We start from the raw sequence: 15107 nt of genomic DNA on the forward strand, positions 1-15107 counted from the left end.
TATAACCTTGCTAGCCACAGAGCAATCTTGCTTGCAGGCAGGAAGATTTCATGTACTCTCTGTGTTTTATGATTGTATCTGTCAGCCTCGAGAGGACAAAACATAATTCTGACCATAAACCAATAGCTTTTTCTAACACAATTTTATAGCAGGTGCTTTTGTCCAGTACTGCAAAAAAAGGCAGGGATTATTTGTAATGTTTAATTAAAGATAATACATGAAATACTTTAGTGCAAATACCCTATGTTTACAAATTTTGGGAACATAAACAAAACCTATGTGGATTTGTGCTTTTAGAGTGACATCTTCTAGAATATGAAATTATTGATTGCAATTAAAGTGGAGACTCCAATAAAAAAATCAATTTAACAGAGCAAGTTAAAACGTACTCTCTTACTATGAAAAGCAATGTTTGTGGGAACTTAAACAACAGCCATTCCCTCCCACTCTCTCCACAAAGATGTGCTAAGAATGAAAATTTGATATCTACATCCACAAGGGTTGCAGGATTATCAATTCATGAAAAGCAAAAATGAACCCCTAAAACTGTGCTTGGGCTTGCCAATACAGAGAAAACTATCTTCCTTGTATGTATGAACCGTGCCGTTCTACTGATCTGAATTTAACCCATGAGGGATGCTCGTCCACTAGCATTCTTACTGCTACACTGTCTCAGTGACCATAGGTTTCCTTTAAACCTCCTTTTTTGAGTTGTTCCAGACTACCTTCTAAAACCAAGCCTGAAATAATCAGTTAGATGTAGACAAACTGAAGACTACACGCTCTTACATAAATAAAGTGTGTTGTTTAAATACAAAGATTGCATATATACTTTTGAAGGACTGGAATGGTAATGGGAAATGTGTGAAACACTTGCAAAAGGAGCAGGTGCTTTGTTAACCAGGCACAAAGTAACCACCAAGCTGCAGAGGGGGTGCACACCCACCACCTGAGATCACAAACTGGGTTTGAAGCCAGATGAGGGAAGAGACTGGTAAAAAGCAAATCCTGTGAGGTGGGATAGTGCTTTTTATCCTGTCTGTGTCTTTACACAAGTGGCTCAGGTGTGAAAACCCCACTCTGGAGACATAGTGGGACACTCACAGAAAGCCTGAAGGTTTCTTCATGAAATTTCTTCTCATGGACTATAATTGGCTCAATTATGCTAATCTGAGAGGAACCTGTAACATCTTAGGTGTTATAAACCATCAACGACAGAAATGCTTTGTCATCTACAGTGTTACCCCAGACAGGGTAAAACTCTCAACCACACGGGAGGTACTTGGACATTCTCATCTAGCCTGAATGTATATTAACTCATTGAACTTTGTGTTTCTCAGGTTTCCCCCATGCCTGGTGGATCAAGACTATGACCAGCACTTTGAAGAGGCATTGAGATTGCAACAACCAAGTCTTGTCACTGGATCAATGGGTGATGACTACATACCTTTCTACCCTTATCCATTCTCTTTCTTTTCCTGTATACTTTCTAAAGTGTTATTTTTATTGCTTTTATATTATCGCTATTTTCTAAGCATATATATATGCTTATATATTATTTTAGATATTATTTATAAATGCAATAATATAAAAATGCCTATATTTTAAGATTTGCCAAGTATTCTTCTATCTTAATCTTCCAAAGTTTGCAAGTAAAAATTCGTTACTGAATCTCTTGAAAATTTTACTGCTTCTCCCACATACCACCCAGCATAAATCAAATCTCCCCAAGCAGAGTAACAGGCCTAATAATACTACACTTAGCATGAAAAGGAACCAGTAAATTCCACACAAATCAAATAAAAACAACTTTATCTCACCATCTCACACATTCAGAGAACCCTGTAAAGTGTACAGTGTAAAATATTATGCCTGGCAACTTTCAGCCATGAAAGACTCTGCTGGTTGCAAGGTGTTTTGCTGTTTCCTCAGCTGCAAAACAGGTGCGCAAGAGTCATGAACTACCCAGGCCGCCCCTATACACAAGACAATAGATGGGCCACCCAGGTGTACTCCAAAACACACAACATGTATGAAGAAGTCAGGATCAGCATGTACCAACTTCAATGACATGAAAAGTACACACTGAATTCACAAATCCTTACAGGCAATGGTTTGGCAACTCCTATTTTAACTGTTCCTGTTGGGGCTCCTTTCAGTGCTTGCACTGCTTCCTCCAGGCTGCCATTTTCCAGGTTGATATCATTGACAAACATAAGCCGATCTCCAGGAAGAAGCCTGCCATCTTGCTCAGCCACACCCCCAGGAACTAATGAGCGAATCACAATTACAGTGTTTGCTGGATCAACGGGATCCTAATTAAATAAAAGGAAGAAAAAGATTTAACTTTTTTTTTTTTTACTCTTTTATATCCTGAGAAGAGAATTTTTATTTATGAGCTTTTATCAACCAGTGTTGAGTTATGAAGAAGTGTTGCTCTCCTCTAGATGAACCTTCAGTAGAAGCAAACTATCTGTCTGTACTGTGCATACATTTAGACCTCCACTTATTTTTAAATGTGGAAATTATTACTCCTTTCTAAGTGATGTTCTATCATGTATCTCCAATATTAAATACTACTAAATTGCTCAGTGTTGTCCATACACATCAGAAATTCATATACTTCCTACTGCAACAACAGTGTTGCAAACTCCATCCTCCCTTATACTCAGAGGTTTGAGGACACAGGAGGGCAATGTAGACTGGGGAATGCAACACATGCACTCTAGTGGAACAAATGACTTATTTTCAATAACTGTCTTATAGTTCATGAGCTTGCTCAATTAAGAAAGCAGTTTTCAAGAGGCAAGGTCTTGTGTATGCCTAATTAATTACTTACATGAGAGAGGAACATACCAATATAGTACTCTAATACACAAGACAAACAAAGTGATGCTTGCTTTTAAGAAAATTGCTTTTAAGTGACCATCTTCAAATGTACTGATTTTTATAAATAAAAGTTTACATCAAATACTAGTAACAGGAGCATATAAGTCTGCTCTATCATACGTGCAAAATATTTGTATGATTCTTACAGAACTACATTCACAACGAACATCGTGTTAATACTTCCGACACCCAGTTCACTTGAGTGCATGAACAGAAAAAACCCCAAAAATGTAATCTTGTAACAGCTTTATTGATAGCAAATATAGAGAAAAGTACACTACATCAACAATTGATTGATTGATCAAATGATCAATTGATTGTAGATCAAACTACATTTGATCTACAAATCAGCATGCATGGTAACAAGTTCCCATGGCAAGATGTATATCTGAAAGGAGGGACACCATCAGAGCAACATGAAAAAGCCACAGGAATAGGAAGACTACTGAAAGCTGGTGTGGGAGAGAAATTTTGATGGATGGAGGGTGAGAGGTATGGAGGAAGTGAAGGAAGGAAGGACATCAAGAAGACCCTTAACACTTGATGACACTTAGTGCAGTAAAAAGAATGCCATTTCCAAGTCCATAACTAGCAGTGCTGCAAATAGTGCTTGACCCTGAGCATTGACACGTTCCTCACTATTTTAATAAAAAATACTTACACTGTCACTTTAGATGGCACTGTGTGACAAATTTTTTGGGAAAAAAAAAAGAAACAAGCCTCTCTAGTCTGTGTGATAACCTTCCTTAGGGTTAGAAATTATGTCGACCTTTCTACAGGCCTGCATTCTATAAAACATGAGGAATGTGTTAGCACAAACATAATTCTCCTCAAGTTTAGTCAATGTTCATTGAAAATGAATGGAAAATTTGATGGAAACAGCAAAATACAAATATAAATCTCCCTGTAAACTTACTCTTCACAATTCTATAAGAAAGCAAAACTTCAGTGACAGTGAAATTTTTTTACTGCATATTAAAGGAGAGACTATATGACAATACACAAGTCATAATAACATCAAAAAATGCGCTAAGTCTCAGAAAGCTGCCTAAAGCCGTAAGATGAACTCATATTTGAAAAATATATTAAACAACTTTAGGCACTTCCCAAAAGCCTTTAGTACTATTATCCATAAACAAAATTCAGTCACTAACCACATACACACCCACCATTTGTGTTAATGCTCAGAAGAGACTGAAGCAAAAAAATGTTCTACATGGACTTCAAACACTCAGGCTCATCTGTGATTTTTCACTGCAGAACATCATGAGCAACACTTTAAAGAGTAGTCAGTGCTTCCTTCATAAAAGAGACTTGCCTTTATCCTTCACATTATTACACTACACTGTTCTTCACCTTATCAGTGTGCAAATGCAAAATCTAAGTCATAGCTTAACTGTAAGGGTGCCCTGGGGCCCTAATTTCCACCTGGAAGTTATCTCCAGATGTAAATGCATACACTCCTATGGACAAGATCCAACAGAAACCTGGAAAGAGATCTGATCCCCTCAGCACTGCAAAACAGCTCAGCAAAAGCCTACACTGACCTCAGGGAGAAATTACTTGACATTCAGCTAAAAATTATCCACTGGAAAACCGGGAACAGGAGGAATATTTTTTCTGGCATCTTGACCAAGTGAAGCAAAGAGATAGGCAATGAGCTGTTCATTGGCACACACCATGAAACACAGTTTAGAGATCCATGAATTCTAAAGTCAAACACAAAATGAATCAGGACGTTTAAGCATGTCCCCGACAGACAGCAGCTAAGCAAGGGATTTCAGAATTACAGTTCTGGATTTTAATAAATCCTGCTTTAAGCATTTAAGACCTTTATTGGATCTTGCCCTAAACACCTCACTGCAGGTGCAAAATACATGGCTAAATGCCTAAATATGCTGGCTACATCATTCATTGCCCCTGGGTCACTAGAAGACAGCTTTGTGAAAACCCTGGTATATACAGATTATCTGTTTTTCTGAACCAATATTACCATCATCGTTTGAACCTGTAGTCTTAATACAATGAGAGGAATATGTAATTACTGGAATGCCTACCAGCACTGATTAATTCTACTCTATTGCTTGGTTTCAATTAATGAAATAATTGAAATATATAGAAGCAAGATCTAAGCAATACAAAGTATTTTGTCCTTCATCCAAAGAAGTTACCTGATAGTCCAATATGCTAAATCCAAGCCCCATACTCCCTTTCTCCAGCTCAATGTTCTGTACTTCTGTTTCCCACATTGCCAGAGATGAGCTTTGCACCTCTTCCAAATTCTGACCCTCATCAGCTGTTTCCAATATTGTTCCCTCTGTGTCTGAGGAGCCAATGAATCCAAGTTCTATGTGGCCCTGAGAAAAAGAGTAAACAGTCACCAATAAAATGTAAACACTTGAGAATCTTTAGAGACAAAAATCTGCTTACAAAAAACCAAAATAAGTGGTTTAGAGATATATCACCTAAGTGATATATCTCTAAACACAGAAGAAGAACAAGCACTCAGGAGATTTAAAAAACTCTGATAAACCTAGCACAAAATTCAAATATCCTTTATAGCTAAGCTGCAAGTATATTAAATTACTAGGAAAATATTTACAAAATAGAATTTGTGTCAAACTAAAATCTTCAAAATACTTTATTAGTATATGCATTCAAATATATGGGAAATATATATTATTACATAGTATGTCTAAAATATGCCTTTATTAAACGTAATCATACTGACAGTGGCCAGAATATCTAATAATAGTAAAAAAAAAACACATATGTACATAGACTGTTCTTCAGTCTGTTCTTCACTTGGTTTCACAGAGAAGTTTAGAAACTATAAGCCAAATATGGTGCCTTGCTCAGAGCTCAATAGTTACCTATTTCTCTTTTCATACAAATGCTATTGTTTTGTATGCTACACCCTAGGCCATTCCTAGAAGTTTAGTTCACCAGCTTGCCCAGAGCTGTGCACTTACGAATAACATAAATGTCAGTCAAGGAATGCTTACTGTTATCTGCAAAGCAAACCCAAAAAGCACAGTCCAAAAGTCAATTAAATACATTCAGATTCTAAAGAACCCACAGTACAACTTGCTATACTCCTATATCTCACCTACAGAACAAGAAGTACAGCACTTGGAGAGCTACCTCCACATCCTAGAATATTTTTGCCTATGACCAGCCAGGATTCATATCTTCTGGTGGCATGAAAAATAGCCAATAAACATTATTTGCTGTTTCCTATTTGTCTGGCTTCAATTCTAAAAATATTAAAATATATTTCTAATCATGTGGAAGAACTTCATCTGTTTTGGTTTTTCTCTCAAGGGAACTGTCATTTTCAGCAGTTGTTTAAAGAAAAAAATACCTTTTCTGTGAGCTCAACTTCAGATAGGCTTAGACTCTCTAGTATTTCTGGCTGAGTGACAGGTGGAGCGACTGGACGACAACACACCATTGTCACCTTAATAGGCAGCTCTTTCAAGATACTGACCACATCCTTGTGGTTTTCTCCAAGGAGAGAAATCTCATTCACCTCAATAAATAAAGAATACATAGTAGTTAGAACTACAGAGTATTTATAAGCAACAAAAATGAGTAAAAGAAACCCCAAGCAAACCCCAACTCATTAATTACCTCATTAAAAAAAAGTAAAATAAAAGCAACAAAAATCCCCATGCTAAGAGAAACTTTCAACCCTTAACTTCTACTCAATTTGGCGCTCAGCACCAAGGTATGTATTGAGCTGTATGTATAGTCTTTTAAATTGCATGACACCACCCTACAAAGACCACATACACTGTAGCTTCATGTTTATTGCATTCATGTAAACCAAATTCCCATCTTAGTTCTAAGAAAATAATTCAGAAAAGTAATTAGGTGTTTAGTCGCTTCACTGAGTAGGGATAATCCTATTCAATCTTAATGCTTTCACTACATAGTCTTTTTTTGGTGACTGTCTTGGTTTCAGTTGGGATAGATTTAATCTATTCTCAGCAGCTGTGCAGTGCTGTGTTTTGGGTTCAATATGAGAGTAATTTTGGTAACACACCAATGTTTTTGTTGCTGCTAAGCTGAATCTAAGTTTTACATGCTCTGCCAGTAAGGAGGTACAAAAAAGGAATAAAAAAACCATGAGGGACCAGCTGAGCTGAGTGACACAGCTTAAACTGGCCAAAGGGATACCCTAGGGCATCATGCCCCCAGTATATAAACAGGGGAGTTGACTGAAAGGTGCACTGATCAAGGCCTGGGGACAGGGCCTGGCATTGGTCAGCAGGTGGTGAACACTTGCACTGTGCATCACTAGAGAGGTTTTCTTTCTATTTTTACTATTATTATTATTATTATTATTATTATTATTATTATTATTATTATTATCTTTTTTACAATTATTAAACTGCCATTATCTCAACTTATAAGGTTTTACTTCTGATTCTCCTCCTCACCCCACCAGGCTGGGGTGAATGGGATGGGTAAGAAAGTGGCTGCATGGTGCTTACTTGTCAGCTGACCATGACAGAGACCTTGGACTATATCAAAAAATCAGCTACCAGCTGAGAAATGTATGTAAACATATGTACTCACATAAATATATGTAAGTACATATAAAGTGACTACTCAACCACTAACTGGCATGCTGTTAGGTATATATCACTCCCATGATCATAATCCCTGAGAAGAAACTTACTGCTCAAAAACCTTACTGAATGCAGACTAAGATAAAATAGTATTTCATCTTACTTCCAAAAGTTCATCTCCACTGAATAGCTTGCCACTTCGTCCAACTGGCCCTTCAGGCAAGATAGATCTGATGAAATGATGACCCACTGTAGCTTCAAGGCTTATCCCTAACCCACTGCTTTCACTAAATTTGTTAACCACAGCCACCTAAAATAAGATGAAGAAATCTTTACATTTGTCATATTTACAGCTAGATATGTTACTTTCCATTTCAATTTACATGCAATGAGGTCAAAATTCCAGAAACGAGAAACCAGAAGTACTATCATGTGTAATAGGGACAGGTAAAAACTGACTTGCTAGTTACACTACACTTTCCAATTCACAACTGAGAACTGCTTATATATCAAATAATACATCTGCAGACACTAGATCTATGACATGTGATTTTGCAGTATCTTCTAAACTGAGATACTGCTTTTCTTCTGTATCTACCATATATGTTCTATGAAACACAAATAATTTCACATTTCTATACATGAAATAATTTATTCAGTATGCAAAAAGAAGAATGAAGTTTCAACTTCTAGCTAATGAAGGGAGCTTTGAAGTTAATATTAAGTTTTATTTTTTTCTCAATTACACATTTATCCTCCTGAAGCGAGAAAATTGGTGAAGCAATAGTCACGGGCAGAATAATCTTACAAGTCTGTTATGGTTTTTATAAGAAAAATACACATCTATATTCAAAGTCTATAATTAAAATAATCTTAACATACTAAGGAGCATATGTGCAATTTTCATACATGAAGGAACAAATCCAACACAAACATATTTCTATCTATATGTTGTCAACATAATAGATGCACAGATGAAATAGATGCACATTTAACCATAGTAAACAAAATTTACCTACCACTATTTCATAATTCGAACCCATAATCCTCTGCCATTTTAGCTTTGCAGCTGCTTCTTCTGTACTAATTAGCTGGAAATCTAAAATTTATATTTAAGATTACTGTGACAAAGAATTAAAAAACGTAGTCAGCTCCTATAACTGATAAAGTATATGGAACATGCATAACGACATAATCATTCCCATGATGTCAGAATTCTCTTAAATATGACTAAAAACCTATCATGTTTAGTCTCACCAAGCTTGGGTTTACCAGAGCAAAAACTCACAAAGAAGTATTAAGATTCCAACCACGCAAAACTAACTGAAGAAAAACATGAAGTTCAGTCAAATAGTTTGGTGTATGTGTCTGGGAAGAAAGGATACATACTAATCTCAGAGTTGACTCAATTTTTGGCAGTCTTTCAAGATAACAGGCAGGAAGGAAATTAAAAGGTTGTATTCAAGCCCTATGTGTAGTGGTTAAATTGGACACGTGATCAGATCCCCCTGGATCAGAGTGATTCAGAGGGATGGCCAAAATACTTAAAAATGTAAACTGCACACTGATCCTTTTGGACAGACCCTGTATTTCACAGAGAATGTCCAAAAACACAATCTGGAGATTTTTTCTTTTTTAATTTTTAAAACCATGAGCACAACTGTGAAAGAGTTTTCTGAAACTGTAAGCCCTAGAGGTCAGTAACAGAATGCAAGAAGTCTAAGCTCTTTGCTTTTTTTTTCCTCCTAGACTCACATATATGCCCACATACAATGACAAACAATTTTAATAGCTAAAGAACAGCAATGAACTTGGAAAGGAAGGAAGGGGAGAAGTACAGTGATACAGTGACAGGCTAGGTAGCAAACGGGCAAATCTTAATTTGATTGAAAGTTTATTTGCAGGTTTGAAAATCAGAGAAATGCTTTCTTCCTGCTCATTCCTCCCTCATTCATATTGTCTAGTCTCTATGGCAGAAACCAGTAAAAAGCAGCACTTAGATAAAACAGCCAGCAAACACAGCAGGTTTGCAAGGATCCTACATATTCATGGTCTGGGCTGTGTCTACAGTAAGTATCAAAATAAACTCTTCAGATTTGAATTCTCATCACAGGCAAAGACAAGAATCTTCATTACAAAGTTCTCAAATCTCACTGATTTTAGTAAGAATTGAAAATGACTACGAGTCTCGGACAGTATTCTAAGTCTAGTTATTGCTCAGAGACATTACTAAGTATAAAGTCAGATGTTGCATGGTATTCAAATAGGACAATACTTTCCCCAAAGCCAGGACACAGCAGGATCTGAAGAAAAGACATTAAAATAAATTCTTTCAGCTATCCAAGAAAATCAAAAATATGTGTTATGAAAAAATACACATTGCAGAACTTTTCAATTCCCTCTTTTACTCTGGGAGCACAAAAATGTTACACATCAAGTTATGTCTGAATGTGAAAAGTATATCATCAGACAGGACTCCTGAAATCCTGAACAGTGTTCTAGGAGATTGAGTAGGAAAAAAATAGAAATAAGGAACTTTGCCAAAAAGTATGGGAAAATCTGGCGAATATCACTGCACCAGAATTTACTGAATTTCAGACATTATCAGAGAATACTAAATGATATAAATGTAAGCTCAAGAATTTGTGAAAAGGAAATTAATCGGAAGATGTAGAAGTCATGGAAGTGTAGCTGGGCAGCTGCAGACAACTGAAAAGATAATGGACAATAGGAAGGAAAATTGTTTTTCTAGACTAGACTGAAAAGAGTAGATATGCAAAACTAGACTAGGAGAGAGTTGTGCAAGTAGCCAAAGCAGATTGCTTCATACGACATCTTCAGCTTGTAATTATTTTCAGACACATACAGCAGTCCTATTCCTACAACACTTATGATTAAGAGTACATGATTAAATGTATGATTACTTTGACTTTCTAGTTCTACCTCAGCTACAGAGCTCGCAGAAGATGGAAAGACACACAAAACACCTAATCTTTGCATAAGCACACAGAAGTGCATTTTCACAGAATAAAATATTAAACCTTGAGAACCTGTTTCCTGTTGTTTCATGTCATCTCCAATATTTACCACACTGGCACTGCATGGCAGTGATGGGGATCCCTGTTCTGTTTCATTGTTATCTGAAAAACAGAAGAAGTCTTTTCAGCCGTTTAGCTATTTTATATGTCATAATACTCATCAAGTTCACAGGTTTGCTCTGGGGCACCAACTCCCTCCTTCACTGGACTTCAGAATACCCGTATTTGGCAAATGGAATTTGGAATGGGTGAAGAAACATCACATTTCAAAGATGTTGTCTTCTGCTAATGCTTTGCCTTCTCCAATGAGTTTCCAATGAAAAAAAAACAACAAAAAACCCAGCAGATCTCTCACTACTTGCAGTTCTGTGACTGAATGAAAATAGATCTAAATTTAACATTCTTTAACATTCTTGTGTAATTTTTTTTTCTCTTTATGCAATTCAGAAAGCTGAAAACAAAAAATGCTTCAGCCTGGGAGACCTGCATACCTGGCACACTCTTCATACATAGAAAACCTCTCCAACCACCAAGTTCTGCTATGTATGTTGCTGCCTGTCAGATGTCTTGAACACCGATTGGCTGGAGAAACAGCATTCTGAACACTTGGTCTATGCTTCTTGTTAAAGGCAGGAGTAAGAGGATGACATACAGTAAAATGCTACTGGCTCTTTGAAAATCTGTGCGAGATGGGGATTAGGCCTCCGTTGATTACTTGTGACATACTGTCACTGACATCAAACTATAACACAAGTAGCTGTTTAGCACTTCCAGCAGTCAAACTGATTTTCAAGATGTGGCACATATACTTAAATATGTGCAGAGTATGTAAGATAGAGCTGCACTAATTTCATGTCATCAGCAGTAAAATTACTACTGGTCTTTGGCTTCTGAGCATTTTACACAAGCATCATCAACACCCTATCAGCCCCTAAATACAGACTACTCCTCTCATACCTGTAGCTTGTAACAAGCAAGAGTAAAAGGGGATGAGATTGATTATGCTCATCAAGGAGGGTCTTTCTCTGCTCTCTTTTGAATACAGCTCTCACCCTTGAGCATGAATAAAACATTTGCTACCTTCTTACCATTCAAAGACTTGCAGGATCAAAGTCTTGAAACAATTCAGCCAGAAGTGCAATGAAGGAAAGAACTTTCAACACTCACTTTGAAAATGTAGCAGATAATACCATTGTGTCTAAAAGATTAATCAAACCATAGTAGACGAAATTCCACCCTCATGTGCAGCAGCTCTGCCATCTGTAACAGCTATCCAAAATGAATCAGGCCCATTTTATTTCCAGTTTGCATTTGAGAAGAAAAATGTTTCAAGCCAACTTTACAGCAAAGCCAGTTTTAATTACCTTTGGCTGTGGTACCATCCATTGTTTGGAATAGTAAGTCTTTTTCAACAGGAGCACTTAAGTCCTCCTGGGGTGGAATACGATTTTCCTGTTTAAGACCTCTTCTGATCAAAGTGAGCCGAACCGTTTGTCCTGTGTGCCGCAAAACGTCAACTGCTTGCTGGTTAGTAAAACCCTGAAGATTTGTTCCATCCACCTGCAGGATTATGCAGTTTTTCAGTTCACACAGAGAGAAAAAGACCAGGGCAAAACAAGGCAGTGAGTTCTCATATCTGTTAGCCTAAGCAAAAAGCAAGTGGAGGGGCAAGAACAAAACCTGTACAACTTTATGTAATTGGATATGCTAGGCACTCCCACTGGAGTACTCCAGAGCTAGGTGACAACCAACACCACAGCAAAGAGGGGAGGAGTGCCCACCATGGTGCGGCCAGGCAGATCTGCTCTGCAATGTGGGAGAGGATACAACATGTGCTGTGAAGGCCATATTGTGCAGTCTGTCTGCTCAACCACTTCAGCCACCCCTACCTCTGAGGAGAATATACTGGGTGAATAAACCAACACAGCCATGGCTAGGAGTTCTAGAGAGAGTAGAGTTAAGGAGAGGCACATCAATCCACTATTGCAGAAATATCTACAGCATGCAGTCATTCTGAGGTCAAGTAAACTTAGATACAGAGAAGTCAACTAATGAACACTGTGAAGTCCAATTTCCAAACAGAACACTTTTGCAAACAATCAGATGTTATCGCTGGTTCATAATTTTAATAGTTTAAACAATAAAATTTTGTTCTCTTCTGTTTGAAAATACTTGATTATCTCATTAACTTAGTTTTTTTTCTGAAATTCAAAACTTTGGCATTTCTCAATTCTATCCCATTATTCCTAGCATCCACCACATATTATTCTTCTTCTCCCTGCAAACTCCATAATATCCTATTATTCCTCCATCTACCCCACAGTGCCTTAAATTTCTCAAATACTTCTTACAATACTATGCTCTTTGACTCCTGTATTTGTTTCTGCCTATCTACACAAAACACATACTTCATTATTTCAAGTCCTTCTAAATGAAGACTGAATCCCCTGGACCCTCAGTCATTTGTTGTCCTTCTACAAAATTATTCTAGATCTAAAGTAACTAAAAATCAGACAGGGCTATTTAATTTTTCCTCCACACTTAAACCATATTTTAAAAATATTTTTTATTCTTCTGTGTCTGAGATCACCCAAATAATTTTCTCCTTCTGCATCTGCAGTAGAAAAAGAAAACTGGAAAAATCTGTTTAAGCTGTTAGTACTCACAATGTAAATCATTAAAAGCGAGACATATACTTCCACAAACAAACATGCAGGCACTTCTGGAGAGAGACCATAACCTGCTCTTAGTGCTATCTTCACACAAATGCAAGGACAGATCTATGAGCGACACAAAAATGCACTCCCTGCATTCAGGATCTGATTTCCACCACAAACCAACAGTTCATGGATGAAACTATGGTCTTCTTTCTCTGAATACCTAAAACCTTATTGACACATTTTTAAAATAATTTTGAAAACATTTTCCCAATTTGAATCAAATTTTGAAATTTCACACTTACTAACCTCCTACAGATATATAATGATATATTCTCACATACAATACAGTTTTTTTTTTAAGAAATATAAGTTACGTGCTGGTAGCATAATCAAAAAAAGCATGTGATGAGATACTCTGTCAGAAAAGGACTCAGAACTGCAACACTGACCCCAGGTATTTTAAGCTAGTCCTACATGAGCATTTCTTCACAACATAAGAAGCAGTCTTGTAGACAAGCAATCTCCCTTCTTCCTGTGTTTACTTACAACTATAATTTGATCTCCCACATGGATTCTGCCGTCATGTTCAACAGCACTGCCTTTTGTAATGCTTTTCACAAAGATACCAGAAGGTTCTGGGATGAAAAAAAAGGGGAAAATTAATTTAACTTATTTTTTAAGAAACTATTTGCAATGCAAATAACGGCACCAGTCAAAGCGGGAAAAAAAAACCAAACCAACCAAAAACCAAAACAACACAATCTCTAAGTAAGATAATAATAAAGATAATCATAAAGAAAGAAATAATTTAAGAAAAATGTACCTATTATTATAATCTTAAAGAATGAGCCAGATTAATGTCTGCTTGCTTTGGATCAATTTCATTCAAAACCTTAAAATGCCAAATTCACAATTCTTGATGAAAAAAAGAAATATTCTAGCTTACTTTAACATAAATGTTGAAACCAACATAGACAAAAACATAGCTCTGACTTTTGCCAGATCTGGACAGAAAATTCAGCTTGAGTACGCTAACCTGGTAATTTCTGAATTGTCTATGTACTTAATAACAACTTAAGAAAATACATGTTTGGATTGCTAAATTGAGAAAATGATAAGCAAACTTAAAAACTACAACTTATGTTTTAACCAGTTTTTAACTGCAGTATTCACAATTTGATAAAAAGGTAACAAAGTTTTAAAAACCCTGACAAAAAAACTAAATTAAACAAAACAACCTCCCATCAAACAGAAACAGTTACTAACTAGTTACTAGTTACTATTTTTGAATCAGAAGGAAATATAGAGGAAACACCTACAGAAGGACATTTTACTAAAAAAACATTTCAGGAAAAACACACTTGCCTTTGAAATAAATTCAAAAGCTCAATGAAGTGAAAATATATGGAGTTCCTACATGCACATTTTGTACAGCTTACATGAAATCAGGAAAATAATAGCATAAACTGGCATGAAATATAACTCTGATGGTCTCAGGCCTGTAACACTGGTATCAGAAATCTTAAATGCATCTACTTTCTCTCAACAAATGTTCTCACTCTGTTAAATGAATATGTTTGATGTGAAGATAATCCACTACATAATGCGTTTTGAAAGCTATCACAGGCTTTGAAGATTTCAAGCTAACTTTGTACTGGCCCTCAATATGACAAAAATTGTGAGGAAGGAGGGTTAATGACTCAATTCAGCTTAGGAAAAATAAGATTACAAATATATTCCAGTCACCACATCAAAAAGTCCCTCTTTTCCTATATCTATATACCTATATATCTATATACCTATATCTCTCTCTCTACATATAGATATTATTTTGGGGGGGGGGAGCGGAGAAGGGTGAACTGTTTTTTTTTTATTTGCCCAGGTTTTGTGCATAATTAAATAGCTGGTCCTCTGTCATGGAGTTACTTTACCTTTAAGAAAAG

The 15107-nt window shown here is 36.4% G+C and overlaps 1 protein-coding gene across 20 annotated transcripts in view; it reads right to left on the reverse strand.

Moving 5' to 3' along the window:
* Nucleotides 1-15107, reverse strand: part of MPDZ (multiple PDZ domain crumbs cell polarity complex component) — a 104071-nt gene that overhangs the window by 51374 nt on the left and 37590 nt on the right. For 17 of the 20 annotated variants that reach the window (XM_015653154.3, XM_015653155.2, XM_015653161.2 and 14 more), the window contains 8 exons: nt 13711-13799; nt 11869-12064; nt 10508-10606; nt 8486-8565; nt 7630-7776; nt 6254-6421; nt 5061-5246; nt 2106-2315 (listed from right to left, as the gene is read on the reverse strand). In XM_015653154.3, the coding sequence (XP_015508640.1) occupies nt 2106-2315; nt 5061-5246; nt 6254-6421; nt 7630-7776; nt 8486-8565; nt 10508-10606; nt 11869-12064; nt 13711-13799 (1175 nt within the window). The remainder of the gene's footprint in view (nt 1-2105; nt 2316-5060; nt 5247-6253; nt 6422-7629; nt 7777-8485; nt 8566-10507; nt 10607-11868; nt 12065-13710; nt 13800-15107) is intronic. The other 3 variants (XM_015653156.2, XM_033520248.1, XM_015653160.2) reach the window with 2 other exon arrangements.

The sequence above is a fragment of the Parus major genome, chromosome Z, assembly GCF_001522545.3.
Source record: "Parus major isolate Abel chromosome Z, Parus_major1.1, whole genome shotgun sequence".
NCBI lineage: Eukaryota > Metazoa > Chordata > Aves > Passeriformes > Paridae > Parus > Parus major.